At 32.1% G+C, this 22,132-nt stretch overlaps 1 protein-coding gene across 6 annotated transcripts in view; it reads left to right on the forward strand.

Annotated features, from left to right (window-relative positions):
• Mipol1 (mirror-image polydactyly 1) overlaps window positions 1–22,132 on the forward strand; it is a 318,255-nt gene that overhangs the window by 201,097 nt on the left and 95,026 nt on the right. For all 6 annotated transcript variants that reach the window (XM_071607845.1, XM_071607843.1, XM_071607847.1 and 3 more), the window contains one exon: window positions 1,561–1,655. In XM_071607845.1, coding sequence (XP_071463946.1) covers window positions 1,561–1,655 — 95 coding nt within the window. The remainder of the gene's footprint in view (window positions 1–1,560; window positions 1,656–22,132) is intronic.

Here is a 22,132-nt window from a genome sequence, read left to right on the forward strand (position 1 = left end):
GTAGAGTGCTTGCCTTGCATGTGTGAGGCACTGAGTCCAATCTCTGCACCACATAAAAATAAACTTAAAAAAATAAAGGTATTGTGTCTATGTACAATTAAAAAAAATCCTACTTTTTTATTTTAAAAGATTTTTCCTTATTTGTTAGAGTGTTTCATCTATAATTATGGAATACACCATGTTAAAGTAAGCATTCAAACATCTTAAGTTTAATTACAAAGAGAACCCTTTGTTAGAATTTATTAGCCCAGATAGAGAACAAATTAATATCTTGTGCCTAAACTTTATATGCAAATATCGAAACTGCTGCACATTTTTATAATTCTCCATTATTAAAATAGAAAAATGGCATTATCTATTGTTCACTTTCATTACACTAATTAATTTTTCTATAATTAGGATTTTTTATTTTTCTTATGACTGCATTCTTATGCAAGAAAATAATCACACCGAAATCACAATGGATTCAGCAACATTCTATAACTCCACTTGAAACTTTCAATTATTTTTAAGTATTGGCATTGATGTAGTTTGTGAGGTTTGTGACAATAAGATTGCTTTGTGTTTGTGTTATCTATCAAACAACATTTCGGGTAAAAAACAATCTTTTCATGCAAATTTAATCTCAAATTAATAATATTAAAATCTGCTTACTGGTGCTATATTTAAAAAGCTATGCTGAAAACCCTTTTGGCATTTCTTAAAATCTAGTGTGAATGATGGTGAAAAGACTGCAAAAGGTTTTGAAATTACTGTTTTAACCCTATCAAAAACACTATAGATAACACTACATTTCAAAAAACTAAAAAATATATATCTGAAGTTTTCACCATAAAGAAATGATAACTGTTTGAGGAGTTAGAGTTTAACCTGATTTAAACATCATAAAATATACACGTGTTTAAACATCACATTACTTAATTAGAATAATTTTATGTTTTCAAGTTATCAGTTAAAATAAATTTAATTTGAAATCTCTAGCATTCAAAGTTGCTAACATTTGCCTTTTAGGGATTTTTTTTTTCACCTAACAAAAAGGAATTGAAAAGGTTAAATCATTTCTGTAAGAATCAGATATGTCAGGTATTTTTTTTCACATTAAATATCAAAGATGGCTTGGCAACATATTTAGAATTTTCTGAGCTTTACTATTAATAAAGTTAAAAGAAAATCTAATGTGATTAGGCAGTGAAGCCACATTCAATTTGTATGTGAAACACCCATTGTGCTTATCTCTACCCTAGATATTGCTCTGAACCCATGTACAACATTCTGAATTCTGTGTATAAAGTTAAACATTGCAGAAGGGCATATATCTGATGATACAGATAAAATAAGGTAGAAGTTTAATAATGAGCAAAGTTCATAATTTACTGTTCATGTCTTTGGTATTTCTATTATTAATACATTTTAATCATTGTCTGTGAAATTAAGACACTAATAAAAATATTGATAAGTTTTTCAGCTCCCAGAAATGTAAGACCTCTATTCATACTGTACTACTGTTTTTTAACACCACAAAATTAATATTGAAATTTTAAAAATGTTAACTACTTACAGGCAAAGTTGTTATCGATGCAAGAAGCCAGAGAAGCTGCAGTTGAACAGTACAAAAAATTGGAAGAAGAAATCCAGACACTACGAGTTTACTACAGGTAAAATTCTTTTTAGCTTGGGCTTAAATAAATATTGTTTGGGAAATGTTTCTACCTAATTTCACAATAGTGAATGAGGAGATACTTAAGTAAAATAAAAAATTACACATTCAAAGCATTTTTGTAACTTTAAAAATATTTAGCCAAAAATTTCATCATTCTACCTCTTTTCCTTCCTGCATTTGGTAAAATTTAAACTCCCATCAAAATTATAAAATTTACATAACTCATTACTAGATGTCTAAATGAAACCTTGTTAGCTATTGAACTATTTACCCATCTAAATGCCACCTCTAAGGTGATATACGTTTTTTAAATACTATGTCAATAGCAGTCATAGTAACTTTTCAACTATTATAGTATACTTATGAGAAGTTTCTAAAGAAATGTCTCTAAAGGATTTTTAACTGACTTAATTAGTTTATGTTCCAGTAGTTGTAAAATTAATTCAAAAAGTTAAAACTGGCTTTTCTTCTTAAATTTATTTATATGTGGTGCTGAGAATCAAACCCAATGCCTCATACATGCCAGGCAAGTGCACTACCGCTGAGCCATAGCATTTTTAATGAAAAGAAATAGAATAGAAAATGTCAGATTGTATCCTGTATAGTAAGAATAAATACTGTTTTATTTTTGTGTCAGTTTTCTGATGTGTATGTGAAGAGAGGGATAAGATTATATATTGGGTTATATGCAAAATATGTGTTCTCACAGTAAATCATGGTTTAGAAAAAAAGTTTGAAAACACTGATGCCCTACAGATTTTTCAACTACTAATATTAAAAATAACCTCAAGTCTGAAATGTGAATTCACTAACTGAAGTTGTACTGAAAGTTGTTTTTGTTATTAATTTGAACCTCTTCTTAATATAATGTTGATAAATGCAACTAAATCAAAATCAGTTTTACTGGAATACAATTATGAAGTTTTTACATTACAATATTGCTAAATGTCATCATGACAAATGCATTAAATAGTCACTTCTAGTAACACATCTAATGACTGTGAATGATATTTTTATGTAACTGCAAATACTTAAGTATATGACATGAAAAGTATATGACAGCTTTGAAGGTGTCAATGACATCTGCAGCAGTTGGTTGTTATGGATTGAATGTGTCACCTCCAAAACAGGTATGCTGAATTCTAACCTCCAGTACTCAGAATGTTTTGAAAATTCATTTTGAAATAGGGTCATTACAGAGCAGTCAAATTAAAATGGGGTCATTAGGATGAATCCTAATCTGACTGGCATGCTTTTTTAAAAAAGCAGGGGCTGGCCAGGGGAGCAATCTGGCTTTGCATGATAGTTATCACCTAAAATCCCAGTGATTCTGGAGGCTGAGGCAGGAGGATCTCAAATTTAAGGCCAGCCTCGGCAATTTATTGAGACTCTATCTCAAAATAAAATTTAAAAAGGGCTCAGTGGTAGAATGCCCCATGTTCAGTCCACAAGTACCAAAAGAGAAAAAGACAAGAGAGAAAGACAATATTAAGTAACACAGAGCTGGGGGTGGTGGCACACCCCTGTAAACACAGCAGCTTGGAAGGCTGAGGCAAGAGGATCTGGAGTTCAAAGCCAGCCTCAGCAACTTAGCAAGGGCCTACACAACTCAGGGAGGCCCTGTCTCTAAAAAAAATTAAAAAGGGCTGGGAATGTGGCTCAGTAGTTAAGCATCCCTGGGTTCAATCTCTGGTAACAAAAAGAGAGAGAGAGAAGATGGCCATGTGACTGAAATGATGCATCTACAAGCCAAGAAATGCCAAGAATTACCAGCAAACTCTAAACACTAGGAAAGGCAAAGAAGGATTCCCTTTTAGAGCCATCAGAGAGAGTATAGCCCTGCTGACACCTGATTTTAGACCAGTTTGTCCAGAACTGTGTCACATTAAATTTCAGTTGTTTTAAGCCATTTAGTTTGTCACTGACTGTGGGAAATCATTTGTTTTTGCAGTTACCATCAGTGGCTATAGATGAGTATTCAGGTGGGCAGGTAGGCAAACTCCAATAATGAATGAATATATTCACTCCTTTTTTTAACTGTTGAATGAATATTATAGTCTTTTCTCTCTTTACACCAGTGATTCTCAACTGTTAACTACTGTTAGAATCACCTGAGGAACCTCCAAAAATCCTGATCCTGATGCCCTCCCTACACAACCTAGGCTTATTATATCAGGTATAGGTGTGTTTTAAAGCTCCTAGAAATTTTCATGTGCAGCCAAGTTTTAGAGCTAGTGTTTCAAATGCATATTTGTTAGCTGTATTAAATTAGGGTCTTAGTAAAATATTAAAAGGATACATGATTAACCCTTTATTAAGACTTATGAGCCAGGCCTGGTGGTGACACCTATAATCCTATTCAGGAGCTTGAGGCCAGCCTACATTGCAAGACTCTGTCTCAAAATAAATAAAGAGTTAGGGACATGGTTCAGTGATAGAGGACCCCTGGGTTTTATCCCCAGTACTACACACACACACACACACACACACACACACACAAAGGCTTATATCAATGTCATATGATTGTTGCCTATTGGTGTTACAGTGTGGGAGGTAGCAGATTCACTCCATTTATATGAATAATTTTTATGGAAACTTCTCTGCTACCCTTGTGAGATAGGACAACAGGTGCTCTGTTGATAAAATGACAGTGTCCAAGAATTTTAACAGATGTATGATAATCTTGCATGAACTGACATTACTTCCTCAAAAAAAAAAAACAAAAAACTAAGATGCCAGTTCTTAAGGCTCCTTCTCATTGCTGAGTTGCAGATCACTCAATTATTTTGAAAAGTATGAAGCTAAAATATTTGTTTTCAGAGGCCTTTTTTTTCTATTTACATCAACATGATTTCTTCTAAACAATTCAGTAGGAGAATTAATGAGTGTAAAATTACTAAAACTAAGGAGAAATTTCCAAAAAGAAAAAAAAGTAAAATACCACTAAATAGTTGTATTAGATAAGAATTAAAAATATCCTTTGTGTTTGATATTTGGTGGTCATTAGTGACTTCCACAAAAAAAAGTTTCATTAAATATAAAAGAAACAGTTCTTAGTAAATTGAAGAGAAACAATAGGTAAAAAAGTATGGCAATTTGGACAGTGGCATAATCCTTGAAGAAACTTGAATAAAAAAATATAATAATGACAGTTGAGAAGAAAGGAAGGAAGGTTAGTGATTTTCTTTTTCTGGTTTTGAAAAGTGGCAAATTCTTGAATTTGTATGGTTGATTGGAAGGAGCCCATAGGAGTGTTATTGAACAGACTCTGGAGAAGGTGGAAAGAAAGAGACTTAAGAGTATTTGTAGAAGAGTTTATGTTGAACAGGAAGATGGCCAACTTGTAATCATAGATAGGAGTAAAGGAGGTAAGAATAACACAGTGTAAATAAATTTGAGGCTTCAAAAAATAGAGATTGATGTGAGCTTCTGAAGATGAGTGGTCAGGAGGCCCTGCCAGGAATGATAGGGTTAGAATAACCACTCAAGTTCAGAATGGGAGAGAGAACTGAATATGGGCAAAAAAAAAAAAAGTCAAGTCAAGGGCTGGGGATGTAATGTAGTCCAGTGGTAGAACACTTGCCTAGTGTGTACAGGCTCTGGGTTCAATCCCCAGCACCACAAAAGGTCAGCAGGGAGAAAAAGGAGCCTAGTCAAACAATCCTGAGGACTCAGCTAGGGATGGATGCCACATTCAAGTACCCTTGTATAACAGTAAAAAAGGCAAAGGATTAAACTGTCTTAGGATTCCAAATTATAAGAGGAAAATGATAGAGAATAGAGAAGATTGGAGGGTACTAGCAAAAAATGTTGTTGGAATGATAAATGATTTTCTAAGCTAAATAGGTAAGAAAATAAAGTTGAAGGGACATGTATACTGAGAAAAAAAGGAAGTATCAAGAAACCATAAATCTTAAGGAGATTACAGAATAAATATAATAGGACTAAGAAAATTCAAGACCTGAAGGGATAGGAGGTTATAGTCAGGTCAAGAACATTGCTATTTAAAATCTCAGAAGTGGCCAGGTGTGATGGTACACACCTGTAATCCCAGCAATTCAAGAGCCTGAGGCCAGAGGATCGAAAGTTTGAGGCCAGCCTTAGAAACTTATCAAGGCCCAAGAAACTAAGGCTTTGTCTCAAAATAAAAATAAATGAAAAGGGCTGGGATGGAGCTCAGTGGTATCTCTGGGTTCAGTAATCCTGAGTACAAAAAAATAATCTCAGAAGTAAAACACTCAGTTCTGAGCAATGATGATGTTTAAGGCATTGCTTTAGAAGTGGATAATTAATATGAGAAGAGGTGAAGGTCACAAGATGTAAAACATATTGAATATTCACTTAGGTATCGTCTCTAAAAATACTGATATATGTGAGTTGCTCCTTATTAAGGGTGAAAATAGAAAATGACCTAAAAATAAATAAAATCTTCATCTTGAAATACAAGAATGACAGATAGATAGATAGATAGATAGATAGATGTATCAGAGGAAATCTGACAATGTGGATGCACAGAAGAATGTATGATAGACACCTAAGAAAAATGTGGGTAACATAAGTTCATCTTCCAGAAAAATTCATGTGTCTTATCAAAACAAAAAGGTACAGAGAACTGTTGTGGCTTGATGGTGGGAATGTAAAATGATGTAATTGCTATAGAAAACAATTTGATGGTTTCTCAAAGTTCAAAAACAGAATTATCACATGATCCAGCAATTCTGCTTCTAAGGATATACTCAAAAGAATTTAAAACAAAGATTCAAACAGTTGTTCATAGGAACATTATTTACAGTAGCCAAAAGTTAGAAGCAACCCAGGTATTCATTAACAAATAAATGGGTAAACAAAATGTGGTGTAAATGGGTGTGTATGTAAATTGAAATATTCAGACTAAAAAATGAAATTCTGCCCTAATCTTCATCATGTGGGATTAGGTCCCAACTTCCTTAATAAGACTCCTATAGCACAAGAATTAAAAACAAGAATCAAATAAATGGGATGGATTCAAACTAAAAAGTTTTTTCTCAGCAAAAGAAACAATCTGTGAAGTGAACAGAGAGCCTACGTCCTGGGAGCAAATTTTTACACCTCACACATCAGATAGACCACTAATCTCTAGGGTATATGAAGAACTCAAGAAGCTAAGCACCAAAAAAACCCAAATAACCCAATCAATAAATGGGCTAAGGACCTGAACAGACACTTCTCAGAAGAGGATATAAAATCAATCAACAAATATATGAAAAAAATGCTCATCATCTCTAGCAATCAGAATTGCAAATCAGAACTACTCTAAGATATTATCTCACTCCAATCAGAATGGCAGCTATTATGAAGACAAACAACAAGTGTTGGCTAGGATGTGGGGAAAAATGTATATTCGTACGTTGCTGGTGGGACTGCAAATTGGTGCAGCCAATTTGGAAAACAGTATGGAGTTTCCTTGGAAATCTGGGAATGGAACCACCGTTTGACCCAGCTATTCCACTTCCCGGACTATACCCAAAGGACATACATACTACAGGGACACAGCCACATCAATGTTTATAGCGGCACAATTCACAATAGCTAAACTGTGGAGCCAACCTAGATGTCCTTCAGTGGATGAATGGATTAAAAAATGTGGCATTTATACACAATAGAATATTACTCAGCATTAAAAAAGAACAAAATCATGGTATTTACAGGTAAATGGATGGCGTTGGAGAAGATAATGCTAAGTGAAGTTAGCCAATCCCCAAGAAACAAATGTTTTCTCTGATATAAGGGGGGTGACTCATAGTGGGGTAGGGAGTAAGAGCATGGGAGGATTACATTAATTCTAGATAGGGAAGAGGGGTGGGAGGGAACAGAGGGGAAAGGGGGTTAGCAAGGATGGTGGAATGGGATAGTCATCATTATACAAAGTACATGTATGAAGACTTGAAATGTGTGTCAACATATCTTATATACAAACAGAGATATGAGTGGTATAAATGTTTATTAAGAATTGTAATGAAAAAAAAAGTTAAATAAAATAAATTTCAAAAAAAAATTTAAAAATGAAATTCTGATACAGCATTCATGAATCCTGGAAAGCTATGCTAAGTGAAATAAGTATGATCAAAAAGACAAATATGCTATGATTTCATGTATATAAAGTACCCTAATAGACTAATTCATATATATAAAAAGAATAATAGAGGTTACCAGGAACTAGGGGAAGAGGAAGGTAGGGAATTGTATAAATTGTTTACGATGATGAAAACATTCTGGAAACGAATAGTGGTGATAGTTGGGCAACATTGTGAATGTACGTACGGCTATTGAAATATACACTTAAAAATGATTAAAATGATAAATTGTATGTTATTAGTTTACCATGTATACAACTCTAGCAAAGGGAGGAAGTTTCCAAAAATAACTGTGCTTAAATTTCCTGGAAGCTCAGATTCTGATTTAATTTTATTTAAATGAAAGTAAACTATTTACATACTTGAACAATTGATGCTTACAAATCCCTATATGAGATACATTTCACACATACAGATATTAGTTTTTTCCTCAAAGCTTCCTAGTTTATAGGAAAAGAAAAAATTCCATTTTTATGTAAAGAAAGCCGAGGTTGAAACTGTAATTTTCAGAAAAATAGAGATAGATCAATTTCATAGATAATAGATTATGCCTAGTAAGGCTTGGAAAAAATACTTTCAGCTATTCAAATCAGTTTCAACTGATGTGTGTGGACAAATGCTTTTTCTTATATGAGCATACATATATAAGCATATATGAGCATGTGTATTGTCATTAAATAAAGTTATTTATCAATAATTAAGAAAAATGAGGTGTGAAAAACACGGTATTAGAACAGTTAGTTGGAGCCAGGAGTGAGTCAGTATACAGCTCACATGTGAATACCAGGAAGTAAGAGTAACCTTCAACTCTTGAGTTTCACCTTTCTATAGACAAAGCAGAGGAGAATATATGCCCAGTTGTTAGTTTTAGAGGAAGATTAAAATATGCTGATGACTTTCATTCTACTTTGCCTTTCATTTTATCAACTAGTGATATTGATTTTACTTTTTTAAATCTTTTTTTTTTGTCAAAAATGTTTGTTTTTACTGGAATTGAGTAAGAGCTATGGTTGCTATAAGCATTCCATTTCATTTTATGGAAATATGGGAATGTATTTTTTAGTTTTTTTTTGTTTCTTTTGGTTTAGAATATTTTAAGTCCTAAAAAAAGGAAATATTAGAGTTAAGTGCTAGTGAGTAAGTGGTGGGTTACCAAACTTACCATCGTAACCAATTATTCTTTCTCATAAAGAACTAGCAGGAGGGGAATAACAATATGAAGGTTTAACATAAATTTTATTTGTTGTAAAAGCACTATCAGTAAGTATTAGAATCTTCTTATTGCTGTGACAAATGCCAAATCTATTTGCAATGGCTTCATTAATATAAATGTACACAGCTTCATCAGGGAAGAATCTTACCCATTAAGTCTTGGGTTTTAATTCTGCAAATATTTCAACAAAATCAACAGAGGTGCATTAAAATATGTTGGAAATTATAATCTATAGCTTATACATATTATTATATTAGTCAATATTATAATCACTAATATTTTATAATTAACATAATGTAATCAATAATATAATTACTGAATATAATTATATATTTGGTATCATATATATGTTATATGTTATATACTGTACTTAATTTTTTATATATTTTGTATTTAAATTTTTATAGGTGTTCCACATCTGTGATGATGGGAAAAAATGGGTTAAATTTGTAGAGATTAGTTTGTATTTAGTAATGATTTTTTTCCTGTTGTTGTAAACCTGTAGTACTACATTCCTAAGTTCAAGAGGCATAATAATAACAAACTCTTTTCTAATTGAGGGAATGACTGTGTTTCAATGTTTGCTGATTACAGTGCTTCCTTATTTTTTCTTTTACTTAAAGAAAGTGCAAATTAAAATGTTTAGACAAGAATTATATCCTGTTGTTTGGTGCCAGTAGTAGGATTTAATGTGGTTATTTATCATAATAGCAAGTAATATGTTTTAAATTTTTATTCTATTTTGTCTGATTCTACATATGAATCTGTAATACTATTCAGGACCTGGTAAATTACACATTTTAGAGCAAAAAATACTAAATAGAATATACATATTTTTAAGTTAGTATGTTTTCCATGATTGTACTAGTATTTTTTAAAGTTAACTACAATACTTAGGTGTTTGATGTAAAAAGTGGGCTAAACATGAACCTACTTATTTTGTTTATACATTTCAAAGTCATAAAACCATAAAGATAGAGGCTATATAAAATATACTTGAAAAGAGTGAAATTCTAAATTTTTTCTATACATACATATTTTGTAACAGAATACCACAGACTGGGCAATTTGTAATGCATAGAAATCTGTTTGTCTTATGACTTTGAGAGTGGGGAAGTCCAAGAGCATGACTCTGGCATCTGGTGGGGGCCTTTGTGCTGCATCATCCCATAGCAAAAATAGAAGGGCAAGAAAGGGTGACAAGGATAGAGGAAGAGGCTAAACTTGGATTTATGATACAGCCACTCTTGTTATAATTAACCCACTCCTACAGTAACCATGTTAATCCATTTGTCCTCATGACTTGCCACCACCTCTCATTAGGCACCATCTCCCAAGGTGGTTGTGTTGAAGTCTAAGTTTCAAACACATGAACTTTAGGAATACATTCAAACTATGTCAATTCTTTTAATAAATTTTATTTACTATGAGCCTTTTTCTTCTTACATGCATACTGTCTACATATATGATAACATTAATAATAGAAATATTAGGATTATCACAAGGATCTGATGTTTGTTTTTATGGTGGTGATAGTTTTTTATTGAACCATATGCTCTTCAGAACTATGCATTGGTAACACACCTGGAGAGTGCTCATAGCATGCAGACGCTAACCATGAAGCAGTATTTTTCTCATTACAAATTGTTCATTAAGAGTGGAGTTGAACACTCAATTCTCACCTCATTAGTTCTGTTCTAATTGCTTATGCCTATTGGCCTATCCAGTGACATAAAAATTTTATTGTATCTATATCTTCTGCAGAAACTAACTGTCCATAGAGCTACATTTGCTACCATATAGCAAAAGCAGTGATAAAAGGAATGCAAAAGACTTAAATTACATTTACATGTAATCATAGTTTTATCATAGATAAATTCTATCTAAGGTGACATAATTGATATTCAGAAGTAGGGTAACTTATCAAATGCCAAATTCTACTGGTTGAGAGGGGAAAAGAGAGAATTTTCAATTTTGACATTATAGGCTTTTTGTAGCTCCAAAATTTTAAGGAAGTTATTACCCCTCAAAGAAGGTAGATTCCATTTGTGTTTAGTAGTGCTTAAGATCAAAACTGCCCTCTCATGCTATTAAGTTGGACCTATTCTAAGGCCTTTTTAATGTACAATTTACTTCACCTTTATTATTCAGATCACGTGTATATTTATTGGTGGCTCTGGATTGCTAAACTGAAAGAACATTAAAGCAATTTTTAAAAATTGAAATTTGTATTTGCTATATGACCAGTTACTTTGGAATATATTTAAAGATTCTTCCCTTATTCCTCAACTTACGGAATGTTGCAGTTAATTAATTACTTAACTTCCTAATGTTAATTCACCTGTAAACAAAAATAATATCTGGCAGGTTTATTATGAAAATCAATGAATCTCTTTTGAAAACTTTAAAACACTATGCAAAGGAAACCTATTAATAATAATATTTATAAAAGTACTTAATTTTTTGCTTTATTGAAACATAAAACAACAAAGCAGTAAAAAGCCTACTGCTATAGAAATAATTTACATCTTCTGTGACTTTTGTATCCAGAAAAACACATTTGTATTATCAGTTTGCATTGTTATCTTTGCCTTATTCTCCATAGTAAGTTATAAAAATAAGTCTGAATTTCAATATGTATAGCTCTCAGCTGCTATTTGTTATTCTACAAAATATATATGTTTGTACATACAAATAACTCAACTTAAGACAATTTTACAAAATATTTTGTCATCTAGTGATTGTGCCTAGCAAATCAATGGGTTTGCTAGTTATAGGTCAAGGACTTTGACATCTGTAAACATTATTTCTATCAGCTTGATAGAATTTATTTTCCTATTTTATTAGATAAAAAAGTAGGCTTTCTCTTGGTTTTGGCACCTATGATCACCATCATTAAAGTTCTACAGGTGTTACTTAACTCCTACGTATGTAATCTTTACTTGTCCCTTTAACTTATAACCCCATTTTTCTAGATTTTTTCCTGATAATCATTGTCACTTTTGCCTCTCCTACCTTGGACCATACTTGAATAATTTCATGCCCAAGCATTTTTTGTTGCTTATCAGATTGTTTTCATTACTTATTTCCCTTAAAATTCCTAAAACATTATTTATTTTTAACCACTCAGTCAGGCATTGGCAGTATTTAACAATGCCGGATTACATATACAATAAATTCCAAACTCTAACCTAACAGATGTGAACTTCCTTAATAATGCCATCACCTCTTTTTCTGCTTTAATATTTCTTCAGTCATCTTGTTGCCTCTCAGTTTTGTTTGTATTTATTTCACTGGAACACTGCCTCCCACACAGTAGGCATTCAACAAATATTTGTTGCATTGAATTGACTATTACATGAATTCCCAATCTCATGAACACAACCAATATTTTCCCACTTCAGTTCCCTGTGTAACCCATCTTTGCCTCCTGTAGCAGTCCCCCCTGCTTATTCTGTTCTTACTGAGCTTTCACAATACAGTTTAAATACCAACTATTCCATTTATCTTGTTCTGATCTTCTCCATCAGAAGTGATCTCATTCTACTGAAAATTTCTACCATACTTACTTACTGTGCATCCCTGTGCAATAATTGTATAAATATGTGTCTTAATTCCCTTCCCAAGGCTTCTGGGAATTCCAGTCTTTTTACCTGAAGGCCTATCCATATTATGGAGGGTAATCTGCTTTACTCAAAGTCTACTGATTTAAATGTTAACCACATCAGACTTTCAGTAAATAAATGCAAAAGATAAAAAATGAACAATCAAATTTAACACCAAATTGAAAGTTTCTTTGGGTTCAAAGTTTCTTCTGCATAGTAGTTATTTGTGCAGTGCATATAATAACTCAATGATAAATGTGTGGATGAATGAATTGACTGGATATAACATGAACCTAATTCAGCATCTAGACTTCTAGGAATGTGGGGCAAAATGGGGTCTCTATATAATAGACTTATAGGAATGTGGGGCATAATGGGTTCTTTATATAAAAGACTTATAGGAATGTGGGGCAATATGGGATCTTTATATAATAAAACAAGTATATCACTTATCTACAAAGTTTCTTTTTTTCCAAGCCATAGTATACAAATTTGTAATCTATCATCAGAAACATTTATTTGGATTTTATCTCTTGAAATTTAGAATTTTAAAAAAAATTAGGGAACAAGATTATTATCTATTGTTCCATTGCAACATTGTTTATTATAGTGAAAAAATAAATTAGAATCTTTCCCGTGAATGTTCTTTTCATTCTATATATTATTGGAAAATGTTAAACTGATTCCAAAATTTTAAAATGGGAAGTGTGACAATGTGGGACCCTTAGGTTTATGCCATGTATGTTTGTTAGGGCCCTTCAGAGAAATAGAACCAATAGCCAATACATATACAGGGAAAGGGATTTGTTTGAAGGAATCGGCTCAGGCAATTCAGGGAGCCAGCAAATCTGTAATCTTCAGGGAAGCCAGCAAGCTGGACAATGAGGGAAAAGTTAATGTTGCAGTCCTGAATCTCAGGGTGCAGAATTTCTTCTTCCCCAGGGAATTCCAGTCTTTTTACCTGAAGGCCTACCCATATTATAAAAGTCTACTGATTTAAATGTTAACCACATCTAAAAAAGGTACCTTCAGAGGAACATCTAGACTGGTTTTAACCAAATTTGTGGGTAACATGGCCTAACTAAGTTGACACACAAAATTATCCTTCACACATGTGCATTTCAACAATTGGCAAAGGCTGAGTAAAAGTTACCCTTTCTGTGAAGAGCATATATTCTCCATTCAACCAAATTGCCCAATCTGCCTACTAGATGCATTTAAAGCCATCTGCCTGAACCCTTTCAGCATTCAAGTCTGTGTGCCCAGGTTTGTGTTGTGATCTTATTTATTTACAAAAGAGATATTTGTATGCATATACATATACATATACTCCAGACCCTGGCTTCTTCTGTGACCTCACTTCTTAACATCGTTCTACTCTTGGCTCACTCCAGCCACACTAGCTCCCTTGCTATCTCAGACATTCTAAGCATGTTCCCATCTCACAACCTTGATGTTTGGTTCTGCCTGGAGTGTTCCGCCCTGAGAATGTCACGAGTCTTCTTTATTCAACTTTCTGTTTAGATGTCCCTGACCACACTATTTAAAATAGACTACCTACTCATTACCTCGTATTTGTTACCCTCAAGTTTTTTTCATAATAGACATGTCTGTTGATGCTATACTATACTATATGTATGGATTATCCTCTAAAATATAAGTTCATCAAGGAGAAGAATTTGTTTTGTCTACTACTGTATCTTATACTTGAAATCAGTGCTTCTTAGCACATCTTTGGTGTTCAATAAATATTTTTGAATTAATGCATAAGTATACAAATGTATATGCTTAAACATTGACATACATCAGGAACTTAACAGCAGGTTATCTGGGAAGAGAGACTGAGTTAGCTTTCTTACAGAATGAATGGTGGATGAAAGGAGGGAAAGTTGTAACTTTCATACTCTGATAAAGCATTTGAATTCTTTATGTATATGCATTCTTTTATATATAAATTATAAGAATGAATTTATAATTTTTAAATGACCCTTAGCCATAGTAGCCTATGGAAATTTATTCTTTTCCATAACATACCTAGAAATATAGTCATCTATGAAAAATACATTTTAAAAGTGTTATATTTTATAATGAGACAAAATATATAAAAGAGTTAAAATCCAAAGTACATTTATTCACCTACAATATGAAAAATATACATATAAATCACAACCTTGCTTATGTTTCAGGTTTGCCAAAAATTTTAAGTGTTTTTGAAAGTACTTTACATTGAAGAATTCAAGCACTTTAAAAAATAAAATAAAATGTTTAGAAAACCATTACCAACTCTGTGTGTGTGTGTGTGTGTGTGTGTGTGTGTGTGTGTGTGTGTGTGTTACTGGGGATTGAACACAGTTCTTCACACATGTGAGGCAAGCACTACCACTGAGCTATATCTTCTACTAACTTTATAATAAATATTAACATTATACCTTCATTTGATAGAAGTGGGGGCTCATGACAGACTGGTGTGAAAGAGGGTTCCTTTTTGAAAAATTCAATTCTATAAACATTAGCTATGAAAGAAGAAAATTCCCCTTATGTTTTAAGAAATTTCACTCAGTACAATTTGATTTTTAAAACACTTATTTTTGAATGTTTTTATTAGTGTCCTTATAATTAATTATACATAATAGTAGGGTTTATTTTGACATAATTATACATGAATGGAATATAGTTTGCTCCATTTCAGTTCCCAGTACTTCCTCTTTCCCACCCCTCCTCCCCCTCCTTCTTCCCCTTCTACTTTACTGGTCTTTTTTATATTTAATATTGTTTTTTTAAATTGGTGCATTACAAATACACATAAAGGTAAAATTCATTGTGGCATACTCATATATGTACATAGCAAAGTCTGGTCAGTTTCATTCCACAGTTCCTCATTTTTCCTGTCCCTTCTCCTTCCCCCAAAATCAACTTCCTCTGCTACACTGGTCTCCCTTCTATTTTCATGAGATCCTGCCCCTCCTTTTTTCCTTATTTTACTCTAGCATATTTGAATTAGAAGTGTTTTATCTCTCCTTTCTTTATAGGACATACGTTTGTTATTAAATCCACTAAAGATTGTGGTGAATCTAACTAGTTAAAAATATTTAAATGAAAATCATAGCTAATGACTGGAGAACTTTGTTCAGGAACATTCTGATTATTAAATGCAAAAACAGTAAATAACTTTGGTAACATATAGTACAAGGCATAATAAACTGAGAACTTCAAGCTACTCTTGATTTCTATAAACTTTCTAATGCCACTGCTGTCATAAAGAACTTAGTAAATATTGACTGAGGATGAGGATGATGATCCAGCAATCTTTTAAGACTGCGCTGCACTGGCAGAACAGTCAGATATCCGGGATTTAACATTGTTATTTTGCCATGGGCCCTTCTACCTGGGACTTTCCCAAAAGGATAAATGTTTACCTGCAGTTAGGTACTTGCAGGTAAGCATTTGAATGTGTAAATATTCCAGATTCAATTATTTGTGAAATAACTAGAGTGTTCACTCTTAAAATCATGAAATAATTATTCCCTAAAATTTATGTTGATGTTACAAAAGTTTGTAACAGTCAAAAGAAACTTGATTGAATGTTTTTCCCATTATTTCAAACAAAAAAGTTGTTTTATAAACTCAGTATAAAAATAATGTGCTCCACTTACTGTTACAAACATAAGATATTTTTTAAATAAAAATTTTTAGTTTATTGAGGTTTAATTTGATATTCTGTTATTGTTTTAAATTTTGGTGTACAGTATGTCTTACTCCTTTGGGGTTTGTAAGGGTTTTGTGACTATCATTATTTATTAATTAGTTTCAGTCATTTCCTCAAATATCTGCTAAAACTTCCTGGTTCTGATTGAATCAGAAATAAACATTATTCAGTTACTCTGTGACACAATCAGAAAGTTCAAGGATAGAGGTCATTTTTAGTTTGGTTTTATTAGACATTATTAATCTGATAAATATTTTAATGTACTTTAATCTGTGGAAAGTCTATAGTTTTTCTATAAAGCTTGGTTAGGTATTCTGAATTGTAAAAAATATTAAAATTGTCTAAAACATCAGTTACGTGAAAAATATGAGAATCAAGATTTTGTTCTAGAAAGCTGGATACACTGTTGACTTACATTAAATGGAGAAAACTTCATATGTTTCTAAGTCTGCTGCACTCATATCTGTTCATCTTTTTATTTGAAAAAAAATATTTGTTTTGCATTCATTTCTTTGACCTAATTTTTAATTCAAATCTAATGCTGTATAAAACAGATGGTGCAGACTCAGACTTTTGAGCTAAATGGCCTTTGACAGGTAATTAACCTCTCAAATCCTCAATTTCCTGACCTGTAAAATAGGAATTGTAATTATACCTGCCTCATATCGTTGTTGAGAATAATCAGATGAAATAACGCATTTATAATATTTTATACTGAACGTGAGTACAGACATAAGTATTTAACAAAGGTGAATCCCTATGTTAAGTTTATATTATTTCATCATCTTTTCTTTCAGAGTCTATTAATACATATCAAGTTTTTTGTTTTGGTTTGGTTTTGGAGCTTTTTTGTTTGTTGTTGATTGTATTTTAGGCTCTATTTGCAATATTGTGACATAGATATGGAATCTTTCCATATTTCTTTGGGAACAAGATTTTACTAGAGTCATGGGGGTTTCTTCTTTTACTTGTTGTAAGGCACTTTAAAAAAAAGTACTTAGTCAAAATGAGGTGCTTGAACTTAGATTTGGCCCTTTTTGATTTACAGTTTATTTTTAACAGTTGTTTATTTACACAGGAACATTTTAATATTCAGAAATATGTTGAGAGTTAGAAATTTAATAATAATTTTCATCACTTTTCTTCTAACCTGTTATAGACATATTTTTTCCTTGAGTACATTTAAAATACACCATTTCTGCCAAAGTTTACTTTTAAAATTTTTATTTCAGAAAATAACAAGAACATAATTTTATAAAGCCACATTTCTAATTCCTTCTGTCTTATATCTTGGATTTTGGTACATACATTATCTCCTTTAATCCCTTCCATGTCCTTGTTAGACATTATCCCTTTTACAAATGGGGAAATTGAATCACGGAAATGAACTCACATGCCCCAGTGATAGAAGCATAAACATCACCTAACTCGTCTGATACCTGCGCCTTGTTGTCTACCGGTTAGACAGCTTCTCCCACCCCACCTCCCTTAGAAATACTCCTGAGGCAGAACTGAGACATTGCCATTATTTTCCTGACTTGGATATCGTTGGTATGTTTATTGCACAAAACATACCACTGAGAACATGTTAAAGACAGGTTAAAATTGTAAAAGGATCTGACCTGCCTTGGAGTTTAACAGTCTTTGTCTGTGTTCAGCCAAACTATACACATTACAACCGCAGTCAGTGTCTGGATTTATAAATAGACTACCTTTGAGAGAAAATTTTTTGGAGAACCTTTAAGCTCTAGCATTATATCATATGTCAGGCTACAAAAGGTAAATACTATGCCTGACAGTAATTTTATCCACGTAATCATAATACTTTATTTTTATTAGTATGTATAGTATTACTTTGTTATTTTATCAATACTCTAGGACAATCACTAACATAACAATAACCATATTTAGAAGTAATCATTAACCAGATAGCCATTTTCCATTCTGTGTACATTTATTAAGAGCTTAGTATAGACTAAGGACTTTATTGACTCCTATGGAAAATATAATAACAGGATAAAGTACAATTGCTATGCTAAAATAAATAATAATTAAGTGGAGAGAAAATATATACTCAGAATAAGCATATGATACCATTTGCCACTAAATGAAAAAATTGGGCAATTTCATAGAAAGTCACAAAAGGGAGAGATTATTATAGGCTGCAATAGAGAAGATTTATGGAATTCTTGAGAACTGAGGTATGAACAAATAAGATTCTCATAGAAAAAGGGGAGGAGGAAGAGGAAGAGAAGGAAGAAAAGAAGGAAGGGACTTCTACTCTGGAAGAACAGTTAGAGAAAAAGTGAAGAAGTTGTAAGGAGCATATTGTATTACATTATGGAACAGAAATTTTCAGGAATTTTAATTCCAATGTACATTTAATTTTTATTCTTTATTTCCTGTGGAGCCTTGGGAATCGAGAACATATTCTTTTTTATATAACTTTATTTATTTATTTATTTATTCATTCATTTATATGTGGTGCTGAGGATCGAACCCAATGTAGGCAAATGCTTTATCACTGAGCCACAACCCCAGACCTAGAACTTATTCTTAAAAACATTAATAGTATAACTTATATTCAAATGTTTCTATAATTTATATAAAATTTAAAGCATTTTAAAAACCTAAAAGAAATTTTCAAAAGCTTATGGAAGATTTTGAGCATGTACTAAAGCAAACAGAATTAACCTGTGTTCATCACTTGCTCCCAAAACCATCAACTCAACCATCATCAATATGAGGCACATACTCCACTCTCTGGTATTATTTTAAAGTAATTCCTATGGTGTCATTTCATTTATAAATATGTCTATATTTATAATAGTATATATCACTAAAATGTGAACACAATGCCATTAATATACTTGAAAACAATTTAATAACTTCTTCATATAATCAAATATCCAGTGTTGAAACTTTCAATTTTCTCACTAATGTCATAATGTTTTATTAATTTTTTTAAATCAGATTTAAAATAAAATCCACACATTGCAATTGATAGATTCATACTTTTTAAATATGAAAGTTTCTTCTCCATCTTTAGTTTTGTGTTATAATTTGATTGTTGAAAAAACAATTTCTATGTTCTTTCAAGAGTTCACAGTCATGCTGATTCATAAACATTGAATGATCTATTCAAGAATATTTATTTTATACTTTTGATATTTAAGGAAGGGGATCAGGAACCTTATGCAGAATCTCAGTTTTTTTAGAATATGTTTCATTCTTTTTAGTCTTCATACATTCTTTTATTTTCACAGTAAAAATATTTAATTATTTTCTTTTTTAATTTTTTATTTGTTTTTAATTAGTTACACATGACAGTACAATGACCTTGACATATCATACATTAGAATCAGATGGGATATAATTTCTCATTTTTCTGAATGTACAGGTTGCAGAATCACATTGGTCATGCAGTCACGTATATACACACACAGCAATAATAATGTCTATTTCATTCTACTATCCTTCCTTTCCCCACCTCCACTCCCCTCCCCTCCCATCACTTCTCTCTATTCCAATCTAAGGTGACACTATTCTTTTTTTTTTTTTTTTTTCTCACATCTTCATACATGTATTTTGTATAACGATGAGGGTCTCCTTCTATCTTCCATGCAATTCCCCTTCTCCCTCCCTTTCCCTCCCACCTCTCTTTCCTATCTAGAGGTAATCTTCTTCCAATGCTCTTCCTCCCTACCCCATTTTGAGTCACCCCCCCTTATATCAGAGAAGACATTCGGCATTTGTTTTTTTGGAATTGGCTAACTTAGCATAATCTGCTCTAATGCCATCCATTTCCTGCAGATGCCATGATCTTGTTATTATTTATTATATGTCATCTATCTTAATATTGTGAAATTGAAAATAGGTTAGAAGTCAACATATGAAAGAAAAACAATATATCTGTTTTGTTTAAAGAAGTGTTTTATACCATTTTTGTCATTTAAGCAATACTTTTATTAAAGATTCATAATAGAAAAATGCAAAATAAGAAAAGTTTTAGTTCCATCACTCTTTTTCAAATTTAGAAATATATATATGTTTTTTCCATGTGTTTATTTATATGCTACTTTTTATTTTCAAAAGTGTTTAGTTACTACTTATACCCTCTTTTTTTTCAGTGTGGGATCAAGTCCATGGCCTTGTGCATGCTAAGCAAGTGCTCTACCACTGAGTTATATCCCCAACCCTGTACTCTCATTTCTTAAATTATATTTTGTGCTTTAATTCCTACATTACCTATTCTTTCCTTAATAGTTCCTGATCTATATATTAAAATTAATTTTTAGCTTTTTTCATATTTCTCATAGCTAATGATAAGTTAAAGTTGAAACAGATATATTAGGCCTATATTTATTCACTACAAATTAAAATTAGAGTGTAGAATTCCATAATAGTGGCATCTTGAGTTCATTTACAAGACTATATAATACAGATTTGTTGTAATATGGTCTTATGGCATTGCTTTCATAACTAGTCCCCAATACAACCTTAAAGAGAAATATGGTGATTTCACTTGAACCATCACTTCAAACATCAAAGTATTGTGAAAGGTCCTGCGAGTTTACTGAACCACAAAGCTATGTCTTCTGCTAAACTAACTTAGAATAAGCAAACTTCAATTCTCATTAAAGTTAATATTTATATCCACTAGGATAACTATTTTTTTAAGGGAAGATAAAAAGGATTATGGAGGATTTACCAGAATACTAGAAGATTACTGGTAGAAATATAAAATGGTGCAGTTATTGTGGAAAACAATTTAACAATTACATACTAAGTTAAACATAGAATTAGCATATGACCCAGCAGTTCCATTCCTGGGTGTATATCCAAAAGAATTGAATATAGGTGCTCAAATAAAACCTTGTACACTATTGTTGTCACAGCATTGTCCACAGTATCTAAAGGGTGAAAATAACCAAAATGTCCATTGGTGAAAGAATTATAGTGATATGAATGTGAATGATATGCTATGTGACATGTGTATGAATATAATGTATTCATACAGTGGAATATTCTTCAACCATAAAAGGAAATGACATACCAATACATGCTACAACATGAACGAGCATGGTAAGTCAAAGAAACCAGATGCTGAGGAATAATTGCATGATTTTTTTAATATGATTCCAGAATCAGCAAATACATAGAAACAGAAAGCAGATTAATGGTTGCCAGGGAATAGGGATTATGGGGATTTTGGAGTGACTGCTTATTGGTTTATAGGATCTTCTTTTGAGATGATGAAAATATTCTGGAACTAAATAATGGAGATTGTGGTGTAAAAATGCAAATGTACTCTCAATTATGCTAAATTTTACATTATATGTTTTCTATCCAATTTTTTTTTAAAAGCTAGCAAACTGAAGCCATGCGAAAGGAATTATACACATGATCAGAAGGATCTATCTCAGCAATTCAAAGTTGACTTACCATTGGGAAATCAATAAGTGTATTATACTGTGTTAGTTTGCTAGGGTAGCCATAACAAAATACCACAGACTGAGTGGCTTAAACAGCAGGAATTAATTTTCCCACAGTTCTGGAGACAGTAAGTCCAAGATCAAATTGTTGGATGTGTGATTTCCCTGAGGCCCTTCTCCTTGGCTTGCATTTGGCCACCTTCTTGCTGTGTCCTCACATGGCCTTTTCTGTATGTACTTACACCCCTTATGCCTCTCTTGTTGTACATCCTAATTCTTTTCTTATAAAGGCACCACCTTAACATCCTTATTTTACCTTAACGGCCTTTTTAAAGGCCTTATCTCAGAATATAGTTATATTCTGAGATATCAGGGTTAAAACTTCAATATATGAATTTTG

The sequence above is a fragment of the Marmota flaviventris genome, chromosome 2 (genome assembly GCF_047511675.1).
Source record: "Marmota flaviventris isolate mMarFla1 chromosome 2, mMarFla1.hap1, whole genome shotgun sequence".
Taxonomy (NCBI): domain Eukaryota; kingdom Metazoa; phylum Chordata; class Mammalia; order Rodentia; family Sciuridae; genus Marmota; species Marmota flaviventris.